Source organism: Paramisgurnus dabryanus, chromosome 17, assembly GCF_030506205.2.
Source record: "Paramisgurnus dabryanus chromosome 17, PD_genome_1.1, whole genome shotgun sequence".
NCBI lineage: Eukaryota > Metazoa > Chordata > Actinopteri > Cypriniformes > Cobitidae > Paramisgurnus > Paramisgurnus dabryanus.
This window is the reverse complement of record NC_133353.1, coordinates 18,661,626-18,687,869: the sequence shown is the minus strand read 5'-3', so window position 1 is coordinate 18,687,869 and position 26,244 is coordinate 18,661,626. Positions and strand designations below refer to the sequence as shown.

Here is a 26,244-nt window from a genome sequence, read left to right as displayed (position 1 = left end):
TAAGAATTTCTCTGATGAGCACTTGTGAGACAGTCTCAGTGGTAGCCTTGCGTAAACTGAAAAGCTCCATCCAGCGAGAATAGTAGTCCACAAAAACTAGCATAAAAACATTCCCAGATGAGCTCCTGGGGAATGGACCCATCAAATCCACTCCTAGCATTTCCCATGGCCGTTGTAGGATAGTTTGTTGCAGGAGCCCCGGTAGTCGCCGACATTCAGGTTTGTAACGTTGACAAATATGACAATTTTTGACAAACTCCTGAACATCTTGGTTCAATTTAGGCCAGTACACCAAAGCTTGCAGTCTCTTGAAAGTTTTGAACCTACCAAGATGTCCAGCAAGAGGGTTTTCATGAAGAGACAGGAGTAGTTGAGTTCGGAGAGCTTCTGGTACATATACCTGGTACACAATTTTGTGAGGAAACTGGACAACTCTGTAGACTTTGTCTTCCAAAATAGAAAATTTGGTAGAAGAGTTTACAGTAATTTCACCTGATTCGACGATTTGTTCGTACAGATGCTGAATGTCCTGATCCGTTTGTTGTGCTTTCCAGATGTCATAATCAGTGATAGGCAGATCTTCCATTTTCTCAGACTTCACATTGGATTTCAGAGACAGCGTGGTCGAACATGTCAGAAGGCTTGGTTCATTAATGTCCACAGGAGCTCGAGACAAAGCATCAGGTACTGTGTTATATTTTCCTTTCCTGTACTCCACTGTGAAGTTAAATTCCTGGAGTCGAAGTGCCCATCGAATTAAACGAGTATTTGGTTTCTGTGTTTTGAAGACCCACATTAAGGAAGAGTGATCCGTGACAACAGTAGAGAATTTTCCTTCCAAGTAGTATCTCCATTTCTCGAGAGACCACACGACTGCCAAACATTCTTGCTCCGTGGTGGAGTAATTTCTTTCTCCCGGATTCAAGGTACGACTTGCAAAGGCCAAAACTTCCTCAGTGCCCAGTCCCGTCTGCTGTACCAAGACAGCTCCTAAGCCGACCTCACTTGCATCAGTATAAATGACAAAGGGCAGATTCAGATTAGGATGACCCAACACAGGTGGAGACACAAGGAGCTGTTTGAGATCTTGGAAGGAAGTTTGACATTGAGAAGTCCAAATGAATTTAGCACCTTTCCTTTTTAAGGCATTCAGGGGTTCAGCCAACTAAGAAAAGTGTGGTACAAACCTATGATTCCAACCAGCCATGCCTAAAAAGCGTTGGACTTCCTTGATGTTCTTTGGCACAGGAAATTCTTGAACTGCTCTGGTTTTCTCTGGATCCGCCTTGATGCCTGTAGCAGTCACAATATGTCCAAGGAACTTCAATGAAGTACGGAAGAAATGTGTTTTCTTCATATTAACAGTCAGGTGGGCCGCTTTCAATTTATCCAAGACAGCCTGGATGTCCATAAAGTGCTGTTCCATTGATGGAGAATAGATGATTATGTCGTCCAAGTAGACAAAACAGATCTTTCTCTGTAGTTCTCCTAAGACTCTCTCTATCAATCGCTGGAAGGTCGCTGGTACATTTTTTAGGCCAAAAGCCATGGCTTTAAAATGGAATAGGCCCTGACTGCAGGTGAAGGCAGTTTTATCTCGACTGTCCTCTTCCATTCGAACCTGCCAGTATCCACTGTTGAGGTCCAATGTGGAAAAAACGACAGCACCACTCAAAGACTCAAGAATTTCTTGAATGGTAGGAAGTGGATAGGCATCTGATTGAGTGACTGAATTTAGCTTCCGGAAGTCCACACAGAAACGGTAACCACCAGTTTTCTTGGGAATCAGTACCACAGGAGAGGCCCATGCGGAAGAGGAAGGTTCAATGACATCAGCAACTAGCATTTCATCAATGAGTTGTGTGATAATCTTCTGTTTTGTAGGAGAAACTTGATAAGGCTTTTGTTTTATAGGAATGTCTTGTGTGACATAAATTCGGTGTGTCAAAACACTTGTTTTATCCAACACATCTGTGCAGACATTCGAGTTCTGGTTGAGTTGTTTTAGAAAAAGTTCCTTTCCTTTTTCGTCTAGACAGGTGTTTTGGCTTGCTATATAGAGCTGGTTGGGTTCTTCAGTGGTGGTAACAGGGGGAAGAGCAGAAAATAGAGCCAGAGGTGACAGGTTATGCCAGTCATGGAAATGAGAATCATTTTTCAGAAAATTATATTTTTGGTCAGACTGAAACCAGTAGACATTGTTCTGAATGTCCAATTGCATCCCACTGAAGTACAAATAGTCTAAACCCAAAACAACAGGAAAAGCAAGCATCTGTGGTGCAAGGAGAACAACAGGCAAGGTGACTTTTAAGGTTTGTACCGCAAGCTGCACTTCACCCCATCCTAAGGGTTGCCGTGCTCCTCCATCAGCTAGATAAATGGGACCCTCAGTCCACGGTCTGAGCTGTTGGGTGTGATAACCCATGGTTAACCACAATTTCTCATTTAGCAGGGTATAAGAAGATCCTGTGTCAACCAAAGCTTGGCCTTGCCAAGAATCAATGTTTACTGGAACAATCAACTGCTGAGGTAGAGATGAGGAGAAAGGATGAGTAGGTGAGTACACAGACTCCATATGAGTGACAGTGCTAACAGTAGGATGATTACCATGGTTGCCTTTAACAGGAGTGGAATTTTGTTGACCTTTATAGGATTTGTTCTTTCCAGGTCCACCCTGAGGACAAGATGCTGGAGGGTGAGGGCCCTTACACCGCCAACAAAAGGGAGGTTTGGAAGTGTCCTGAGGTACTGGTGTGGTGACTGGATTATTCAACGGAACAGAAGCAGGACTGGTTTGTCGGGGTTTCCAAGGTTTTTTCCGTTGTTCATATTGTGTCTGGTTTTCTTGTCTTTTTCCAGCTGTTGTCCAAGACGCACTAAACCATCAACAGACATAACTCCGTCACTTCGCAGTTGACTTGCCATCTGAGGATTAATGTTCTTCAAGATCAATTTAATGACTTCATCCTCTGCAATTTGTGGCTTCCAGCGTTTGCATAGAGCTCGATACATGTAAGCGAAATCTCTTATGCTCTCACCTTCCTGCTGTACACGTGTTCTCACCCTCTCGGCTAATTCATCATCATAATCTTCTGATAAGAATGCAGCCAGAAACTTGGACTCAAACTCCTGCTAAGTGGTTGTCTCAAGTCGAGCCACATCCCACCAGTCTCTAGCTGTTCCATGGAGGACATTCCTAAGGGTAGCTATCAATTCTTCATCTGAAAGGGGATGGAGAGCCAGGAAATCATAACATTTCTCAAGGAAGATCAAAGGATCATCACAGTCTTCTATTCGACCAAAACAGGGAAACTGGATTTTAATGGGCTGTTTACCCAAAAAACGTCCTTTACCTTCAGCAATGGTAATCGATTCAGTTGTGGGATTAAGCTCAGAATCACACAGTCCATATTGAAGTGTTGAATGAAGTCGCTGTAATCTGGTGTTCACTACTGGAGTGTCCACCACAGTAGAAGGGGATGGTGATGTAATTGTTTGCACCGAAGCATTTGCCTTCACTGAACTCTGTTGTGATGACTGGAGAGCTTCAATGTTCGAAGCTAATTGATGAAATTGTCGTGTGCACTGGTGAATTTCATCTTGTAAATCACTGTTTGAGTTTATCTGAGTCATAAAGGTGTTCATTTGTTGAGTACATTGGTCTGTAGCCTTTTGTATGAGCCCCAGAGTATTAGCCATAGGTTCCATAACAGCATTGAAATCCTTCAATACTTCTACATGATGATTCTTTAGTCGCAAATGCAGCATGTTATTAAACTCCTTCCTGAAATACTCAAACTGATCACTCATAAGTTGTTTAATTTCTGTGGTTTGTTTCACAGATGCAGTATCTACATTCAAAGTACAAGTATCAACAGCATGTTTCAATTCTCCAATTTCAGTGAACAACGTGTCTTTTAAATTCTGATATTGTGCTCTGGTCATTGCAATCAATGGTTGACATGTCAGAGTGTCCGTGAATCCAGACGCTCCTAATGAAGGCTGAGATGAAGGAGATAATGGGGGTCTGAGATCATAACTTTCTGTTAAATCCATATCCAGCAGAGTATATTGAGATGAAAGAGCCTGAAATCTTTCCAATGTACTAGTAAGAGTAGAAGTTCATCCTGCTTTGAGGAAATCACGTCAATAAGATCCTCTGTAAATGACTGAGTAAGCGTTTGGTTTTGAACTCCCTCCATTTCAGGGCAAGACTTGCTTGAAGAGGCAGCCATTTTGTTTGTTTGGAGGTATTGTTGGATTTTAGTAGTGTTGAATGAGGAAGTGTTGCTTTGAGTGTATATCCTACTCACAAGTTAGTTTTTGTGAGTCCCATCTGGGGTGCCACTTTTCTGTAACGTTTTCCCCCACTTTTTGTTAGGTTCTTTGCTGGGGTGCCAGACAGGGTTACTGTCATAAATTAAATTATAGTTCGAGAAAACGTACAAGGATCTTGTGTATTCTGTGTCTGTGTAGTCGTACACAAAACCCCCTAACTTTATGAGAAAGGATTGAACTTATGCAATATCACCAGTATTAATCACTCCAAAATAGAACACAACCATTCAATCCAAGACACATAAACCTTTAAACTCAATATATTTTCAAAAAAGGTTTCAGCATGAATTAGAATTTTCCATTAGAAGTTAGAAGAAAAACAAGAAAAACAGATCATCAACAAAAACACACACAAAAAATTACAATTCAAAAGTGTTTGATCACAAATGATGACCACAATGAAACACATGAGGCCCAGAGCAATAAAGCAGTTCACAATGCTTTGCAGCAATAACAGTTCACACAGTCAAATGGAGAGCAAAAAATACTCTGCAGTGAAATGATAGTTCGCACAGTCAATAGGTGAGCAAAATATAAAAATAAATCAATGCTCTCTGCAACAGGATTAATGTACTCACGAATCGTTTTCTCAAGTCCACGCCACCTTTTGTATGGTTTCGGGTACGTTAGCACGCAGCTGTAGAGTTCCGCTCCATTAGTCCACTTCGGGTTTTGGAACTTCTCACTCTGACTCGTAGTATTGGGTTTCTCTCCCCGCAGCGTCTCAACGACAATCCGCTAGACACACAACGACGGTGATAATGTAATTCCTTTCCGTGTTTCAGACGAGCGGTGACATCGAATCCATTTGGATAAACTAATAAGACTCTGACCGCGGATAAACAACAAATCGCCGCGGGAGTCTTAGGAGCTCCGCAAGGTACTCAACAGCAAAACAACCGCTCCGGCCAACTTACTTCGTCATCAATATATAGGTAAAAAAGGGTGGACTTAACCCGTTGACATCTTGATCCGTATCCATAGCATATTGACATATGTTTTAGTACAAAAGAATGAGCACAATACATTTTCACAGATGCATCATGACAGATGAATGCAAGTCAAATTAGTAATATATTTATTTATTTTCTGATGACATCGTCACAACACATGCGTCATTTCCATCTTTGCAAGTATCCTCATAAACACGACCATTTAGGGCTTAAGAGAAAGTGAACAGCTAAGAGAAAATGCACATGTTACAATGGGTCCGACTTTGCTCTTAAAGGGGAAGTTACCTAATTTGGCTCCTGTCTATCACTCATGTTTATGAAACAGCATTAAGAGAAAATCTCTCACTGCTCTTGACTAAATCACTTTTCTACCTTAAATAAAAGAAATATATACATACATACATAATTATTTTTATCATTCTTTTATCATTGACTGTTTATCTTCAGAGAGCTTGAGTTTAGTTTGTTTTTATCTTCTTTTTATGCTTGTATAAGGTTTTTGTGAGAATTATGAACATTTCTATGGTATTAAAGATTTTAATAACAGAAAAACCTTTTTAAAACATAAAAAACCTCTACCATGATACATATCGTTATCATGATATAAATGAATCCTATCGTGATAGAAGATTTTGGTCATATCGGCCATCCCTAAACTCCACTACTTCTTTTTTGCAGAATGCAATAAATCCGCTCAACAAATCACAGCGCACCATTCCACGCATTGTAAACAAACAATGGTGGCGCATTGAGTACATGGAATCCAATGGCATTGATAAACCTGTGGTGGTTTTCTTTGTTGGGAAAACAACGTAAGCCATCAACATCTAATAATTTACGCAAGAGGCACTCGGGAGATGGTTACTTGTTCTCCTGACAGCATCAAGCTTCTCTCGTGCTAACACATTGACCCCAGGGGATCTTATGAAAAACGTTCTATTGTGTTACTCAAAGTCAACGAAAATCGAGCAGGACCAAAAATTTTTTACAGCTGATCGCTGTGAAAAATGTTAAGCGAAGTCGTCCCAAGTTTAACCGCAGCAATGACAGTGTTCTTAATATAACAAAGTAAGTGTTTTGGTTAATGCCATTAATGTTTATTTTTTTTAAATCAGTGTATACCACTGTTCAACTAAATGAATATAACATGACAAAAATGAATGCCTTAATTATAAGTGACTATTGACATCTGTTTGTGTTCAGTCTAGGACAGTGGTTCTTAACGTTATTCCTGGAGGCCCACTGCCCTGCACATTTTGTATGTCTCTTTTATCTGACAGACTCAGTTCAGTTCATGGAGAGCTCTTCTAATGAGCTGATGATTTGAATGAGGTGTGTTAAATAAGGGAGACATACAAAATGTGCAGGGCAGTGGGCCTCCAGGAATAACGTTAAGAACCACTGGTCTAGGACACTTATCAATCATGTGAAGTTTGGGACAAATCCGACATTGCATAATCACTGTAAACATGTCACTTCCTGTTGACAGCTGGTGGCGCTATAACTATAAGTGACTATTGGCTTTTACAGGTGTTTAGGTCAGGACTTAGCAATTATGTGAAGTTTGGGACAAATCAGACATTGCATAATCAGTGTAAAACATGTCACTTCCTATCGCCAGCTGGTGGCGCTATGACCATAACTACATATGCATATGCATATCCTGTTTCATGGCAAAACATTCAATTTTGTCGGTCCAGAACCGGCACAAATTTTTACATAGAGTCCCATCACAAAGGCCTTAAGATGACACTCACCCAGACCTGCAAACTTGTCGCTTTTCGGCGACAATCGCCGTTTTCTTGGTCAATTGGGTCATTCACGTGAATCGCATAGAACCAGAGTTTTTTTTTTTTTGAGGTGGTGGGGGGTCGGGAGGCTGCCCTTTATCTGAATGCCATGCGGGCTATAATTGCCAAACATTATTGAATAATTCTTATAATTGACATTTCTCTGGGCCAATCGAAATCTTAGCATTTGCTTTTCTCTGGGCCGATCGGAATCTAAGCACTTCCTTCAGAATCTTGAAGACAGCGCGGTCCTTTGGATGAGAGACACACCTGGCAACCACGCGAGTCTGATGGACACTTTTAACGTGAAGGAACCATCTTATTTGGAACCAACTTTTTTGGAGCTAAAACAACAACTATTTGTTTGCTTGATTTAAATTAGCATTAGCTACCGCTTATATTGTATTTTTAGGAACGAGTCAACACCGAGTAATGCACAAACGTAGACCTTGCATAAAGTTTGCCTATGCTTCGAGCAAAATGACTAATGTTATCTAACTTAGCAGGACGATTGTTAGCTAGGCTTATCGTTACCCGGGTGCTCTGCCCTGAGTTCCGAGATATATGGCTACTACTCGAATTCTGATAGAGCCCTGCGCGGGACTGTTTATTTAAACCCGCGCCCGCCCGCACCCGCTGAATTTATGACCAGTCGCGTCCGCTCCCACAACCTGCGTGTTCCACTCCCGCCCGCGCCCGCAATATTTGTGTCCACTCCCGCCCGCTCCCGCGGATTTTCTCAGAGCTTGTGAAAACTGTACACAAATGCTCATACAAAACATTGGTTCAGATTAACATCCAGAATAACAGATTTTCAACACTATTGTGTTTAAAATTAGGGATGTGCACGAATGGTCGAATATTTGATCTGCAATAATAATTCTAATGGAAAATATGCTATTGGAATGTTAGTTGTTTTTAATGCGCCACCTTCATTTAATGTTTTCACTTCATGTATTGTCTTTTACAGTCTTTAATGTAAATATACATCAAATATAAATTACAAATACATGAAAATGTAGGCTAAATATGGTTGTCTTTCTTCATAAAAACATGTCAAACCAAATAAAGAAGATATTCATATGCCGACCGTGCAGTCTGTTATGTAGCCTATGTTTTTTCGTTTGCTCCGGGCTCTTACTTGGTGTTTCGAGTCTGGTTGATAGCGTACTTTGTCATGTCCTCAAACTTTAAACTTTGCTTGCGTTTGGGGTTAGAGTATAATATTTGCTATACTATAATTTCTGTAAGATCAAACAGTACTGAATTCGTACTAACGACCGCATTAAAACCAAGGATTTGACTCAGCCTTCGCTCCGCGTGGGGTTTTACGCAGTTAAAATGACATAATTTTTTAAGCAGTGTTTTGTAACATTAACCGTTAAAACAAAACCTCAGTTTTTAAATGTATACTGCATGATACAGACGCACCAAATGATTAATTAAACAAACAAACAAACAAACAGTTTAACTGTTAACAACCTGATTTGTCACTAGTGCTCACCAGTTCTTCCAGACGCGAGGCACATAGTGTATAACAGCATTGGGCATGTGCTCAGGTTGCACACGTGAACCTGTGAAACAAAACAAACACAAGACAACCACAGCACAAACAAGACAAAACCATAAATATATTTATATATATATATAAACATATATATATAAATATATATATACACATGAAAACAGTACACTAAACTAAACAAGACATAAAAACAAAGACTAGAAAATGCAAGGGAGCGGGGATAAAGTCACAAGACACGGGAAAAACGTGGTCTAAAATGACAACACTAAAACCACGTTCTCCCACACAAAACATAGTACTGTCAGGACCCTGCCACACAAAACTAGATATAATAACCAAACAAGATTATGGCAGAGTCCTAACACTATGTATCTTAGTTTGCAAGGTTATATTTTAATGATTTTAATTTACTTTCAGGCCATGGTTCTGGGCACTTTGGTGAAGCACTCACTGCCATTCACAATGGCCCGTCATCGTCAACCTTGCACAGACGCCGGCTGAGAGGACAAAGTGGCTCTGTCGCCCAAAGCTTTCGGGAACATCGGCAAAATATATATATTAGCTAACGCTAATTTAAATCAAGCAAACAAATAGTTGTTGTTTTTGCTCCAAAAAAGTTGACTTACCTTGAATAAGATGGTTCCTTCACGTTAAAAGTGTCCATCAGACTCGCGTGGTAGCCAGGTGTGTCTCTCATCCAAAGGACCGCGCTGTCTTCAAGATTCTGAAGGAAGTGCTAAGATTCCGATTGGCCCAGAGAAAAGCAAATGCTAAGATTCCGATTGGCCAATAATGTTTTTCATTTCTGTCTGTCTCTTGTTATTTTTTTATTTCAGTGTCATGCTTCACAACACTTCCAGGCGTTTCCGTGAGTTGTAAATAAAAACATTTGTAAAATATTAAATGTGTCATTCTCTTTAAGCTTCAAGGATGTTTTAACATTGTTTTTTGATTAAAATATGCTGATTTTTGTTAAAGGAATAGTCTACTCATTTTCAATATTAAAATATGTTATTACCTTAACTAAGAAGAGTTGATACATCCCTCTATCATCTTAGTGCGTGCACGTAAGCGCTGGGGTGCGCTGCGACACTTCGATAGCATTTAGCTTAGCCCCATTCATTCAATGGTACCACTCAGAGATAAAGTACTTCGACTCGGCACAGTAACACTCTCCCTCTCCCATTATGAGAGGGAGAAGGGGAGCGGATTTTTCAGGCGAGTTGAAGTACTCCCAAAAGTGCTGTTCCGCCATACAATATAGTTCCTCTATTAAATCCGCTTAGAAAAGCGCTACGTTTTATTTTGTACCACCAAACTTGCTCGTATAACTACTTGTCTTAAATAGGAAAAACGTTGATGTGTTTGGTCACTTCTAACTTTATCTCTGAGTGGTACCATTGAATGAATGGGGCTAAGCTAAATGCTATCGAAGTGTCGCAGCGCGCTCCAGCGCTTACGTGCACGCACACAGATGATAGAGGGATGTATCAACTCTTCTTAGTTAAGGTAATAACATATTTTAATATTGAAAATGAGTAGACTATTCCTTTAAGTCACGCTCAGAATCATATTAAAATCACAAAAAAAATATAGAGCTGGGGTAACCCTCCCACACCAATCCCCCCCCCCCCCCGTGCGCCCGACACTGTCACCTTTTTTACTCTGAGGAGTTTGCAGGTCTGTCACCAAATATGAAGATGATCCAACGAAAACTGTATGAGGAGTTGGTTAAAGTATGACGCCTCGATATGACAAAAACTGTGCCAAAATCATAGAAATAACTTTGAATAGTTGACTTCCTGTTAGGTATACAGCTTCACTTCAAGAGACTTTTTTGTAGGTCTTGTATGAAATTCAGTACGCTTCTGTATCATGCCATGTACGTCAATCACAGTCCAAGGGCTGCTTCATTGAAAATTTGTAGGTGGCACTATAGAGCCATTTTCCCACCCCTAATTCCAAAGCCTACACCACTTTTTAATTTTCACCACTCATCACATCTGTGCAATGTTTCATGAGTTTTTGAGCATGTTTAGGCCCTCTAAAGTCCCACTGAATGTGGAGAATAATAATAAATATAGCTGCAAGCAGCGATGGCGGGCCCTCGTGTAGGGATTTTTAATCGCTACATGGTGCCTCCGAGAAAACTATGCATGGTGGGAAAGTGCATTAAGTGGGTAAATGTCGGTGGACTATTTTATGTTGCTACTGACCCATTTGGGTACTGTAGGTAAAACAAACCCCACATTTTAGACAAACGGTGGCACTAGTGAGCGACTTAAGAGACACCCCTTTGTCTGACCTTTTTGTCCACACTTAACAGCCGACAACTGTGATGTGGGTGCCAAATTTCAGGTTAATCTAAGCACGCAAAGAGCCCTAAATGTGCCTGAAATAAAAGTACATTTTGACACAGTGCCATGGCCACAGTGTTTGCGATATCAAAAATCCTTTCACAATTTAGCATCTCCAATGTCTTGGCATCATGTTGGCCAAGTCTGGTCTCAAAGGCATGAATTTTCTAGGAGGAGTTTTAAAAGTTTACCGCATGCGACTGTCAAAATATCCACCTTTATGACTGACACACTCCCTTATGCCTGTTGGTGGCACTATGCCCAAGACATCAAGAAATAAAAAAATATGTAATTAGAGGGAGTTTGTCATCTAATTTATCTGAAGGATTTTGTGAGATTCGGACCAGCTTGTTGAACCCATTTACTGTGTTATCAACACAAGGAAGACACAGTGGTAATAAAATGGAATTTATTAACAAAAGATAAACACGAAAATAAAAACACTACTAAATGATACTAAAATACTAAAGAATGGAAAAGATTAGGGCTGAAACACTTCAACGAGTTACTTGATTAACTCGATTCAAAAATTCCTAGAGGCAAAAATTCTGCCTCAAAGCCTCGTTAAATTCATATGATGTGCAGTACACGCGCCAAGATCTGATTCACACGGACCGTTGTTCAATGTTCAGGCAGCACATCATAGCGTGTGACGCATTTTGAATTTATTTGGCGCGATGGCGGAGATGTCCATAAACGGCAGAGAATGTCTAAAGTTTGGGATCATTACATTTTTATCATTACATTACATTCAGCATCTGAACCGAAAACATCCACTGCTGTTTCACCAAGCGTCACTGAAACAAGGTAACGTATCCTTAAACCTACACTGTAAAAAATACTTTGCTGCCTTAAAAAATTTTGTTGAATCAACTGAGATTTACAAGTCATTTCAACTTACTATTATTTATCTTGACTAGAGATGAGTTGTTATAACTACAGGTGAGTTGTTATAACTTATAAATTTAAAGACTTTTCTCAACTATATTTTATAAGTTGTGACAACTAATTTCTGTTGACATGACTTGCAAATTTGAGTTGATATAACAAAAAATTTTAAGGCAGCAAAGTTTTTTTTACAGTGTATTGATGTTCGCTGATTTTAATCCCATACTGTATTTGTAGCGATGTCGTTATGCTGTTTGACTAGATATGATGTTTAGCTTTGATGTTTTTAAGTAGTAAACAAATTCACGTTCAATTGCAAGTGAGTATAGTCTAAAAAAAAACCTTCACACAAACGCATGCACCCTCGTCTCTCTCACGCGAGTCAGACCAATCGCGCAATGCATCACATATACTTAAGCAAGCATGTGAATATGTCGGTCATTCGGATTTCGCTCCCCAGATGACGTAGGTAGGGGATCTTATTATAATGATACCGCCCCTTCAACTGCGCTATCCAACCATGAACGGCCTCACGATTGCGATAGACAGAGAGAAAGAGTGACTGACAGCACGACGTGTTTGTATTCCCTCAAACACAAACAGGAGCCCACAATCTTATAACTTGTAGTTTTAATAATCATTCTAAAGATTGAATTAACGTTCTAACGGATTAACCTTACCTTAGTGCAAGAGAGAGAGCGAGTGAGTGATAGAGAGCGAGTGAGCGAACGAATGAGAGAGAGAGAGAGCAACGCAACGGTTCACTCAAGTATGTTGTTTAATATGTTTCTCTGAAGTTTATATGAATGAACACGAGGATTAATGCACTGCACGAGACAGAGTGAGAGAACAACGCGTATTCACAATCATACACAATAAGCATAAATATGTTGTTTAATGTTTCTCTCAAGTTTCAAATGAATACGAGGAGTTACAAGATAGAGAGTGAGAGACTGACAGAAACGCGAATGTGTTCAATATGTGTACACAATAAACTTAAACATGTCATTTGATCTGTTCCTCTAAAGTTTAAGCATTAAACGTGTTGTTTTATTACAGATCATTTGAATGTGCTCGTGTGGTTTGGTCAAAAAGTAAACTTCTGAGTGCTTGTGGAAGTGGATTTTATTGTAACATGCTGAAAATCATTGTGCCTGCTTAAAACACTGGCAGCAGCATGAGACCTTAAAGTCTTTATTTTTATTCCACAATGTTCCCCATCTGCTGATAAACATGTATTTAGTATGCATAAAACAGATGATTGACTTTATAAACTTGTTCAAATGTATAATGCTGAATATCTCTTACTAACATCTTCCGTGAGAGAATGCAATGCCTTGTCTACAGCATGAGCGCTTGAGACTCCGCCCACCTGAGCAGCTCTTTTGGATTTAAAGGGATACACACAAAAACGGTGCATTTTTGCTCAGACCCATAAAGTGCCTATTTTAACATGCCACAATAAATTACCTATAGGGTATTTTGAGCTAAAACTTTACATATGTACTCTGGGGACATCAAAGATTTATTTAATATCTTAAAAACGTCTTGTGGAATCTCCCCTTTAAGCCATTTCCTGGAGCTGCATGTCATAGCTGTGTGTGTATGGTTTTTCGTCTGCAGCGCATATTAAGTTTCTGCACAAGAGCGCCCTCTGGCTTTTGGAGTTCTGGCTTTTCTGCCTTTCATCGTAAATCATTGAAAAGCAAAGCAAGCATCTTCCTAGTTTGTGCGGAGACTTTGTCAGTTGACCAGAGCAGAGTAGGCCAGAGTGTCATGATTTCGGTCTTATTGGCCGCTTTGTCTTTGTTTCACCATGTGTTGTGTTGTGTTTATGTTTTGACAGCTCCACACGTGCGCGCCTTCCACCTGGTGACCTCATTATCTCCGACTCTTCTCACCGGCGTCCCACACCTGATCCTTATTATTTGCCCATCCGGTTTGATTTAAATTCCCCTCGTTTCCTCTGTTCCTTGCAAGTTCGTCTTAGTATGTTCATGCCCGCTAGCCTGGCTAGTTCTAGTCCTGTTCGTGTCGAGTGTCTGTGTGTAGTTTTGTCTGGATTATTTACCGTGCTCTCTGCTGCCTTTACCCCGTTAGACTCCGAGCCCTGCTGTCAGTCTCTCCCGAGTGGTGTGTCACCGTCAAACTTCAGTATTCTCTCTGTCTGTGGATTCTCCGAGCGCCAGTCTACCTCTTGCGCTGTCCAGCAGCAGTGCGCTTTCGGGCGCGTAATTCTGCGTAAGGCTCGGACTGCCGCTGTGCGCTGTCCAGCACAGACTCTGCTGAAGACTCTTTTCGTTTCAGGAGTTTCGCGAGGAGATGGAGAGGCTTTTCGACCGTTCAGTGCGCGGGGACGCCGCTGCGGCTCGGTTGGCACATCTGGTTCAGGGAGGACACACAGTCACCGAGTACGCCATCGAGTTTAAGACCCTAGCGGCTGCCTGCCACTGGAATGAAGCGGCTCTCCGAGCGCAGTTTGTCGAGGGGTTGTCTGATGATCTCCAGGACGAGATCGCTGTCCAGGATCTTCCTCCCTCATTGGATGCCATCATTGACCTCGCTCTTCGGATCGAAGCCCGGAGATTGCTTCGCGAGCAGCGACGCTCCATTCGCCAGCGAGCGTTTTCGGACAAGACCACCACTTCCCCCTCTTCATCATCTTCACCCTCTGCCGTGTCTGAGCCCATGCAGCTGGGGCGCATGCGCCTGTCACAGAGAGAGAGAGAGAGACGCTTGCAGAAGGCGCTGTGTTTATATTGCGGGAGATCCGGACATTTTGCTAAGACCTGCCCGTTAAAAGGCCGCTGCCCATCTGTGAATACGGGAGTCCTGGTGGGCGCCACTTCTTCAAAGCTCTCCCCTGCTTCTAGTACCCAGCTTCCCGTTATGTTGTCCTTCGCCGGGCGTGACCATCCATCCACTGCCCTTCTCGACTGAATGAAGCGCTGGTGCGCGCCTGGGGTGTCCCGGTTGTTCCTCTCCAGTCCCCTTTGGATGTCTGGTCCCTCAAGGGGCAGCAGATGGCACGGATTACACATTGCACTTCTCCTGTGAGTCTCTCTGTGTCTGGTAATCATCGTGAGGAGATTGTGTTGCACGTCCTTCATGCGTCTCTATCTCCTATTATTTTAGGGCATGGATGGTTAGCGCAACACAACCCTCACGTTGATTGGCAGCATAGTATTATCTTGTCTTGGTCCCAGTCTTGTCATGTGTCATGTCTTGGTTCTGCTGTTTCTGGTTCTGTTCTTTCTCTTCCTCAGGTTCCGGCGGTCGATTTGACCGGGGTCCCGGCGGAGTATGCGGATATCGCTCAGGTGTTTAGTAAAGCCCGGGCCACCTCCCTGCCTCCTCACCGGCCATATGATTGCGCTATTGATCTCCTCCCCGGCACTTCTCCGCCTAAGGGTAGACTTTATTCGTTATCGGGTCCTGAGAGAGAGGCTATGGACCAGTATATTAATGATGCCCTGCGTGCCGGTCTCATCCGTCCCTCCACCTCGCCCGCAGGGGCGGGGTTTTTCTTTGTTGGCAAGAAAGACGGCTCCCTGCGCCCTTGTATTGATTATAGGGGCTTAAATGACATTACTGTTAAGAATAGGTACCCCCTTCCCTTAATGTCTACTGCGTTTGAGCTCCTGCAGGGGGCGCAGTTCTTTACTAAGCTAGATTTACGCAACGCCTATCATCTGGTGCGAATAAGAGAGGGAGATGAATGGAAGACAGCCTTTAACACCCCTACCGGACACTTTGAGGACTGCGTTCTGCCGTTCGGCCTTTGTAACGCCCCCTCTGTCTTCCAAACTCTGGTTAATGATGTGCTGAGAGACATGGTTAACAAGTTTGTCTTTGTGTACATAGATGATATTCTCATCTTTTCTCCCTCTATGCAGGAACACACTCAGCATGTTCGCCGAGTCTTACGCCGGCTGTTAGAAAATAAACTGTATGTCAAGGCGGAGAAGTGCGAATTCCATCGTAAGTCAGTTTCGTTCCTGGGTTTTGTTGTTGCCCCCGGTGAGATCCGTCCCGACCCTGCCAAGATCAAAGCGGTGGCCGAATGGCCAGTCCCCGACTCCCGTAAGGATTTATTAAGATTTCTGGGTTTCGCCAATTTTTACCGCCGATTTATCAGAAATTATGGTCAGATTGCTCAACCTCTTACTGCTCTCACTTCCACTAAGGAGAGGTTTGTCTGGAATTCCAGTGCTCAGGAGGCCTTTGATATTTTAAAGTCCCGGTTTATCTCTGCTCCTGTTCTCTCTATTCCAGATCCGGCTGCTCAATTTATTGTGGAGGTGGATGCTTCGGATGTCGGGGTAGGCGCCGTTTTGTCTCAGCGGTCTGCTAAGGATGGCAAGGTGCATCCCTGTGCCTTCTTCTCCCATCGGTTAAACCCAGCAGAGCGAAATTATGACATAGGCAATCGGGAGCTGCTGGCGGTCAGACTGGCTTTGTGTGAGTGGCGTCACTGGTTAGAGGGGACCTCGGAGCCCTTCCTGGTCTGGACGGATCATAAGAACCTCGAATACATCCGTTCAGCCAGGAGGTTATCTTCTCGTCAGGCTCGTTGGGCGCTCTTCTTTGACAGATTTAACTTCACCCTCTCGTACCGGCCCGGTTCCAAGAATACTAAGCCCGATGCTCTCTCTCGTTTGTTCGAATGCCCCGGTTCCGCTGGGGACGAAACCATCCTCCCGGAGGGGCGGGTGGTGGGTGCCCTGCGCTGGGGAATAGAACAACGGGTGAGACGGGCCGGCCGGGAGGGGGAAGTGCCAGAAGGGTGCCCAGCGGGTCGATTGTGGGTTCCGAATGCGCTTCGCTCCGAGGTCATCCGGTGGGGTCACGAGTCCAAGTTTGCTGCCATCCGGGGGTTCGGAGAACGTTGGCTACCGTACGTCAGCGTTTTTGGTGGCCCTCTATGGGTCCCGATGTCAGACAGTTTGTGTTAGCCTGTCAGGTTTGTGCCCGTAATAAGGCCTCTCATCAAGCCCCTATTGGTCTGCTTAAACCACTACCCATTCCCTCTCGTCCTTGGTCACATATCGCCATCGATTTTGTAACCAATTTGCCTAGTTCTAAGGGAAACACTGTAGTTTTGACCATTGTCGACCGCTTCTTCAAGGCGGCTCACTTTGTCCCTTTGCCCAAGTTGCCCACTGCCAAGGAAACGGCCCAGGTTATGATCGAACACGTCTTTCGCTTACATGGTCTGCCCACAGACGTTGTTTCAGATAGGGGTCCTCAGTTTATTTCTCGTTTCTGGCAGGAATTTTGTAGACAAATAGGCTCCACAGCTAGCTTGTCTTCAGGATATCATCCTCAGACCAACGGGCAATGTGAACGGGCTAACCAAGATTTAGGTAGAGCTCTCTGCTGTCTGACATCGCAATATCCGAGCTCCTGGTGCCAACAGTTACCCTGGGTTGAATACGCCCATAATTCTCTCCCTGTTTCTTCCCTTAACATGTCCCCTTTTGAGGCGTCCATGGGGTTTCAGCCCCCTTTATTCCCATCACAGGAACCCGATGCGGTGGTTCCGTCTGCGCTGGCTTTTGTCCGTCGTTGCAAACGCACCTGGAGAAAAGCTAGATTTACATTACGTCAGGTTTCCAGACGAACCAAAGCCGCAGCCGACCGTCACCGTAGAACTGCGCCCCGTTTTATCTGTGGGCAGAAAGTATGGCTTTCGTCCAAGGATTTACCTCTCCGTGAGGCAGATACCATACAGCATTGTTAAGGTCATTAATCCCATGACGGTCAGGCTCAGATTGCCCCCAGCACTCGGTCGGGTTCATCCAGTTTTTCATGTGTCTAAACTGAAGCCTGTGTATTTTTCCCACCTTAACCCTGTTCCCTCTGCCCCCACCCCTCCCACCCCTCAGCTTATAGATGGTGCCCCTGTGTATTCGGTTAAGTCGTTACTGGATATGCGTCGCCGGGGTAGGGGATTTCAATATCTCGTTGACTGGGAAGGATATGGTCCGGAGGAGAGGTGTTGGGTACCGGCCCGGGACATCCTGGACCCTGGGCTGATAGAGGATCTCCGCCGGCGACGGGGTGAGCCCCCTCATGGACCGCCCGGTGGCGGTCGTGGGGGGGGAGTCCTGTCATGATTTCGGTCTTATTGGCCGCTTTGTCTTTGTTTCACCATGTGTTGTGTTGTGTTTATGTTTTGACAGCTCCACACGTGCGCGCCTTCCACCTGGTGACCTCATTATCTCCGACTCTTCTCACCGGCGTCCCACACCTGATCCTTATTATTTGCCCATCCGGTTTGATTTAAATTCCCCTCGTTTCCTCTGTTCCTTGCAAGTTCGTCTTAGTATGTTCATGCCCGCTAGCCTGGCTAGTTCTAGTCCTGTTCGTGTCGAGTGTCTGTGTGTAGTTTTGTCTGGATTATTTACCGTGCTCTCTGCTGCCTTTACCCCGTTAGACTCCGAGCCCTGCTGTCAGTCTCTCCCGAGTGGTGTGTCACCGTCAAACTTCAGTGTTCTCTCTGTCTGTGGATTCTCCGAGCGCCAGTCTACCTCTTGCGCTGTCCAGCAGCAGTGCGCTTTCGGGCGCGTAATTCTGCGTAAGGCTCGGACTGCCGCTGTGCGCTGTCCAGCACAGACTCTGCTGAAGACTCTGACTGCCTCTCGCTCTCTCTGTGCCCCGCCAGATTTTCTTCTCTGAGGATTTCGGATGTGCGAGTGGAGGTTCTACGGCCGTGCTGTGTTTCCCACTCTGAGCCTTTCCCAAAGGGATTCCATTGAGCCTGTCTCGCCTGTGTTGTCTTCTCCTCACATACATCTCCACAAACACAGAGTGTCTTCTCATATACATATTGACTTTCACTGAGTGTCTCCTGTTATACATATTGACTTTAATATTGTGTCATCTCTTATACATCTTAAATAAACACCTCTGCGCTGGGATCCTTGTATTTGTCGTTCCTGACACAGAGGTGTAAAGTTCTTGAGTAAATGTACTTCGTTACTGTACTTAAGTATTTTTTGGGCTACTTTGTACTTGTACTGAGTATCAAAAATATAGGCAACTTTTACTCTCTACTCAATTACATTTTTGATTGGGTATTTGTACTCTTTACTCCACTACATTTGAAAGGACATTTAACGTTACTCGCTACATTGTTTATTCGTCAAATAAAAACGAGACGAAAGTGTCAGAGGGTGATGATGGATAGAATCTGTGGTCGCGAGGTTACACGCACACACACAACTGAGGGACTTAATTTGGCGCTGCGCAGAGCAATCGTATGAAATCAAAGTACTGCGAGACCGAATCAAATGCATATGGAGAAGTCTGGTCTCGCGGTACTTTGATGTCAAACGCTGAATGGTTTGCGTTGAGCCACCGTAGCGGGACATCTGCGTGCTGCATATGTCATAAACTGTAGAGAAAAGTTTGCGTCTGGTCTGAGAGAAGAGATAAAGAGCAAACATATGGATGCATATCACATTTGATTCAGTCAAGGGACCCTTTGTTAAACATGTGATGCTACAATCAAAACAAAAGTGAAGCACGATTGCAGGAGGGTCATCCCGCAACTCAAAGGCAAGCACAAATGTTTATATACTCTGATGCTACTTTATCAGCTAACCTGAGCTGGTAAGTTACATAATTTGATATAACTTACTATATAAGCCAAAACAAACCAGCTGATTGCCCGAGTAACTTAAGTACATTGTAAGATTGATAATAAGTGTACAATTTCACTGTCCTCACATTTAATCAAGTATGCTGTAATGTATTTACTGTAAAGAGGGATGCATAACGGAAGAAATGTAGTGCACTTAATGTGAGATAGTGGTGTTACGTACTACATGTGTTTACAATTAATCTTTCAAATGAACAACTTCACGTTTTTAATATGCATTATCATATTTCTGTTAGTGTAATTTTAGTTTACTGGAATTTTTTAAATATTAAAATTATATATTTTTTAGGATAGGCCTATATAAGAATATTTGGTAACACTTTACAACAAGGTTCATTAGTTAACAGTAGTTAATGTATTAACCAACTTGAACAAACCATGAGCAAACCATTTGTTACATTATTTATTCATCTTTGTTAATGTTAGTTAATAAAAATTTAAGCTTTAATTGTTTGTTCATGTTAGTTCAGAGGTTCATTAACTAATGTTAACAAGATTTAAATAAAGTATTAGTAATTGTTGAAATTAACATTAACAAAGATGAATAAATGCTGTATAAGTGCAGTTCATTATTAGTTCATGTTAACTAATGTAGCTAACTAATGTTAACTAATGAACCTTATTGTAAAGTGTTACCATATATTTATATCACAAAGTTAGGCTATATATTTTTCAGCATGGCACATTCAAGTACACAATGACACTAGACTAAAATTAAATGGGTTTAAATTAAATTTAATGTAGATTTCTAGACTAAAATCTCATGGCATTTAGTTGAATTAAATTAAACTAAAACTAATTCAATTCAGATGACAAAAATATGACTAAAACTAAATTAAATTTTAGTCAAAAGACTATGACTATGTTTAATCTGTGTTTGTTCTGCCTGGTCAAAATTTTGAGGTGTTTGATTTCTTTTCTATATTAGGAAATAAAACCTCATAAATAAACTTTCTTAGTTTTCACTGCCCAGACCTACAATGTCTCTTTGTGTTGAGGACTAGTGCATCTTTGAGCCAACATTCAGTACGAGTAAAAATACTTGAGTACTTTTAAATTGGGTTACTTTAATACTTTTACTCAAGTCGTATTTAAATTGGTGACTTGTAACTTGTAGTGGAATAATTTTTACAGTAAGGAATTTTTAATTTTACTCAAGTATGGCTTTCAGCTACTCTTTACACCTCTGGAGTAGGCTACTGAAAGGTGGGGTTTAGGCAGACTGAGTCGTTGAATGGCTTCACAGGAATCGTTTGGGGATCTGGGGTAATGGGGTAATTTATATTTTGAGAAGTTACAGTGTTTTTTGACCTTGCATGCATTTAAACATGTTGTCCGGGACTTATAAACAGTGATAGGACGCTTAAAATTGGCATCTAACTGGCTCTTTAACTGGCTCTATCTGTGCTCTAATTAATGTTTAATAAGACTCTAGGACTGAAGGCATTTATGTGCACTATTCAGTTTTAGTTATTGCGCCTCCTGCTGCCAACAGGAGGTGTCACATCAAAATAACTTTGCCCTATTCCTCCTATATCTACCCACTTAAATGCATATTCCCCACTGTACACTGCTTTCCTAAGGCCATCGGTTGCTGGTTGCCATGGGTGCGAAGGCCCTTTCACCGCTGCTTGCAGCTTTAATTTACTTTATTGTTTTGAGCTGCCCCCTAATGTTCGACTAATCATTAGTCGACGAAGAGTGGCTTGTTCGAATACATTTTAATTGTTGATTAGTCACAGAAAAATATACAGTCCTTGATTGACAGAGATGTCAGGTTGAGTGATAATTTTTTAACCAAATAGTTGAAGTGCATATTCTGCAAACGTTGATGTATTATTCTTTCAACCTCAAAAATATAGCTTATCATTTTAAAAAAAATATAAGAAGTAAAGGATACAACGTTACCCATGCCTGCTAGCGCTAACATTGACTAACGTGCACCATTATCAGACACATACACTGTCAGAAAAAAGGTACAAAGTTGTTCCTTTTTCTGTCGCTGGGGTGGTACCCTAAAAGGTACCTTTTTGTACCTTTATGGGTATACAACACATTAAAATGTTGTACCTTATGGGGTACAATATTATAACCTAAGGACCAATTGTGTACCTTAAGGAACAATTTTGTACCAGTTCAATTTTAGGGGTACAAAACAGTTAACTGTACCTTTGAAGGTACACAATCGATCCTTAAGGAACAGTAATGTACCCCAAAAGGTACATCATTCTATTATGTTTATATACCTGAAAAAGTTTTAAAATGGTACCTTGGGGTACCTTGGGGTACCACCCCAGCGACAAAAAAGATACAGTTTTGTACTTTTTTTCTGACAGTGTATTCAAGTGTTCGTTTGTTTGGAACTGTGTACATCATGGGTCTACAACTGGGGGTCCGTGACGGATAGGCAGGGGATCTGCCGAATGATGTTTAATCACAAGCTATTTTTCACTAAAACGTAAAACTTGTACAAAATGTTAAATGTCCCCTTTAAGTTGCGCACGTGCGCGGCCTCATAGGCTTGAAGATGCTCGTCCAGTGTAGCCAGCAGACCAAAATAAAATATCTGAAGATTATATATGTCCACTCAGGAAGCAGCCATAGCGACAGAAAAGCCATCATAAAACAGGTCAAACTTATAAGGATGCGTGTCTGTCTTTCAGAATTTTATTTTAGAATCAGTCCGACATGTCACCTATATTTCTGAACTTGGACACAGTTTCACGCTGTTCAGATTGGTATTTGTTAAAGTTCTAATTCAACAGGCAAATAACACCACACCATGTGACAAAACTATCGCTCGCATTTAAAAATTAATGAAACGCGCGCTGTGATTGTGCGTTGTGCAAGATCCAGGTTGAAATCTACCTCTCAAAAAGTTCCCCACAGGGATGCGTGAGGAAAATAAGCCTGCGTTAATCAAACTCATGACAATGATGATCCACAAGAAGGACAACAGACCTCTGAATTATAAAGTAGCACAACAACCTCTATCCCCACCAGAATAGTCTTTGTGCCATTCACCATGATCAGTCATCTTTATAAACCGAAAGCCCAGGTTCAGGTAAATGTGTAATTGTCCATCTCACAGTAAAATAAAAACGTTACCAAGGAGGATTAGGGCAGAGCTAAAATAAAAAATAAAACCATCTCGAGATTAAAGTTGTTACATTTCAAGAATAAAGTCATTACTGAATGAGAATAAAGTCGTTATTTAGTCGTTATTTAACGAGAATAAAGTCGTAAAATTTCGAGAATGAAGTCAATATATTTAGTTCAGGCTTATTCTTTACGTTGTTTACTTGCATTAAGACACTGATATAAACTAAATTCACTACACACTATAATATATTATTAATAAGTATGTACGGTCACGCAGAAAATCTCAGAATTAGCTTGTTTTCATTGAAGGAAACGAACGTGCACTTTAGCGGTTTATGTTCTTATTTTGGGATCTTCTGCTTGCCTGTACACAGAATGTTTTTATTAATAAAATGTTTGCTGAATATGGTGTTTTAATTTTACTGTGTAGATGCATTAAGCCACATTAAATGTTGTCTTTTAGGGTTTTTATCTGCACTTAAGGTAAAGATTATATATTGTTGCTATCATGCACACCTAAAGTGAAACGTAGCCTACTCGTTGCATTTATCTTAATTATTAGTTCACAAAGCCGCAGAATCTTTCCATTCCTCCCTCGGCCATATGATTATCCCCTTTCACCTGTGCACTTTCATTTAGGTGCGCCTCTATGTGCCTGTACTTAACCCTACCCAATTAACAAAACCCTTTTTTCATCACAATATTCTGTTCATTGCATGCTTGTTTTATTAAGGTGTGCACTGAAAATTGTTTGTTCACATTATCTCCCCCCATATTGCCTTTTATATGAGGGAGATTCCTTCAAACTGCCTTTCCGAGCACATCTCCCTTATATTATTTTATTAATAAGCAGTGGCGGCTCGTGACTCCTCATCCGAGGGGCGCGAATTCAAAATAAGTGTTCGGAGTATCATGTGTGTGGTTCCCTTTTCCGAAATATGTGTCCTGCGTGTTGAGAGATCATGTGTGCATCACGTGTTTTGTCAAAATAAGTGCCTGCTGCACACGCATCAAAACCGTTCAGGATAAAAGAGACGCTCATGTTCCAAAAGACACTCCCTTAACATTAAACTCTCTACGCATGAGATTATGCGAGTATCTGGCAAACGCAAGCGTCTCTTTTATCATAAACCCTTTGACGCGTCTGCAGCAGACACTTATTTTGGCAGCACACGTGATGCACATACGATCTCTCAAAGTGCAGAACACATATTTTGATATTACATACCACACACATGACGGGCTACATACATGTTGTGACGAACTTCGCATCGTGCGCCCTCAGAAAAAGAAGTCACCAGCCGCCACTGTTAATAAGAAAGGTATGTAATTTTGTATCTGCTTTGCAGATCTGCTTGTTCACATCACTCCAAACACCTTAATGTAAAACGTGACATCAAAATATTACAACTTTATTCTTGTTATATTATGACTTTATTCTTGTTTAATAACGACTTCATTCTTGTTAAATAACAACATTATTCTCGCTAAATAACGACTTTATTCTCGAAATTACATTTATTCTGACTTTTTCTCAGTAAATAATGACTTTATTCTCGTATTTGAATGACTTTAATCTTGAGATGGTTTTATTTTTTATTTAAGCTTGGCCCTAATCCTCCTTGGTAATACGTAAAACATGTAAGGGGTCCCCGCCCAAAAAAACGTTGAAGACCCCTGTGTACGGTGTCCAAAAAGCAAAGGACTTTGCCAAAAAGTAAGGATAGCTACAAGCTTGCTAGATCTTCCAAGCATCTGCATCTCCATCTCTTCATGGTCATCAGTGTGGATGTTCTTAAAGGCGTGTGCATCGGCTTCACTGCGAGCAGGACACAGAGCTGAAACACAAACCGTTACGAGATGCCGTTACCGTTATATATATATAATAAATTAATATCATAAACGTTGGACTAGTCGAATAATAGCGAAAATGACTACTAGTCAATTAGGAAAATCTTTGGTCGAGAGCAGCCCTATTGTTATACTGTTATATTGTTATATTGAAATTGTTATTCATATTCACTCAAATGTGTATTTGAAAATAAAGGTGTTAAAATTTTTCTATTCTTTTCTACAGGTGAAGATTGCATCTGGCATCTGCAAGCATTTAGAATCAATCCAAGGCAGGATTTTCCTATAATCCACTTCAATTTTTAGTGGCCTCAGCTACAACCCTTCAAGAAATAACATTCAGCATTGGTGTGGCAAAGCCCATAATACACAAGCACTTTCTCTGAAGCACTAGATTTGAATAATCAGGAAAATCTTATATATTTTTTTTTATATTTGTTATGGAATGAGAGCAGCCTTTAAGACACTTAATGAAAGATTATTATTGTCAGGTGAATCTTGCTGCTTTTCAAAAACATGCAATTGTACATTTTCATACACGTCTTTTGGTGGAGATCTTGCCCTACACAGTGTTAACATATTGTCTAAATCAAGCTTTTGACAAAGGTCACCCTAGGCCCTGGCTTTAATCTGGTGCAGAGCCCTTTAGGAAGAAAATTGGGTTAACTCAATTTACTTCAATAAAACCTTTTTTTACAGCAATGGCGGATCATAAAACCTCTCAAGAGTTCCAGGAAGTAACTGTCAGCCCCATACAGCTGTAGCAGAAAAGACTAAATGTGATGAACTTGATGAAAGTTTTAAGACTTAAGACATTAAAAAAATAAAATGGAATATAAGCACTACATGTGAATCAAATCACTTTGTTCATCAATCCATTTTTAGTGGATTATTTCTCATTAAATTAGTACATTTAATAATTATATTTGTATACCTAACCTTACGCAAACTGCAGTTGCCTTGTAATTGAATAGTTTTTTTCTGAATTCTTGTTATTAAAATTATTCTGACTAAAAATAAAGTATTATGTAAGATTCTAAAAGTATTTGCTCACATGCTGTTCTTGGTGTTGGACAATGTGCTGTAATCTTGCTTTAATTGATTTCAAAGGGCATTTTTATAAAAAATGTTAACGACATACTTATATAATGGCATACCATAGTTGTTACCATTATAATGTTAATGTGTTGTTTTTTGTGACGACATGCTTATTAAAGCAACACTAAAGACTTATTGCTCTTTGCTCCCCCTACAGGTTAGAAGCGTAATTGTTAATTACCACTATCGTAAATACTGCAGCATAGCTGGCTCTGATTGGATTGTAGGTCTGCCGTAAAGCAAGTTTTTGTAGTTTTCACTCGAACTACAGGCCCACTACCCGACAGTTGGAAACTTCTTTAGTGCGGTTTTGGCCGATAGAGGGCTGCAAAGCGAATGTGAAAGTGTTATTCACCCTGTTTTGAGTGGATGAACCTCTGAAACTTTTTTGGAAACGTTATTTTAAGGTAAAAAAAACTCTTTGGTGTTGCTTTAATGACATACCATAGTTTGTTACCAATAGCATTATCAAAGTTTAAAGGAGACATATCATGCTAAATCCACTTTCTTAGCTCTTAAATGCATTTTGTTGTATATTTGTAGTGTTTATAAGTACATAAAAGTTGAAATTAGTCTCTTCAGGTGCTTTGTTGATATCTTTATATTCTTTTTTGGTCATATTTTCCAACCTGTTCTGATTTTTCTATTATCTATTAAGTTTTTTGAACAATTACCT

General features: G+C 41.2%; 1 protein-coding gene across 17 annotated transcripts in view; it reads left to right on the top strand.

Annotated features, from left to right (window-relative positions):
• The window catches only part of mocs1 (molybdenum cofactor synthesis 1), a 269,565-nt gene extending 243,416 nt beyond the window's left edge, over window positions 1-26,149 (top strand). For 5 of the 17 annotated variants that reach the window (XR_010544482.2, XR_012335342.1, XM_065288723.2 and 2 more), the window contains one exon: window positions 24,697-26,149. Coding sequence is in view for 6 of the 17 variants with exons in the window: in XM_065288723.2 (XP_065144795.1) it covers window positions 24,697-24,776 (80 nt within the window). In the remaining 11 variants the exon portion in view is untranslated. Of the gene's footprint in view, window positions 1-554; window positions 625-5,969; window positions 5,990-9,023; window positions 9,380-9,442; window positions 9,475-18,518; window positions 18,717-24,696 lie in introns of those variants that run through there. The other 12 variants (XR_012335344.1, XR_012335341.1, XM_073812499.1 and 9 more) reach the window with 10 other exon arrangements.
• Window positions 26,150-26,244: the final 95 nt, after the last annotated feature.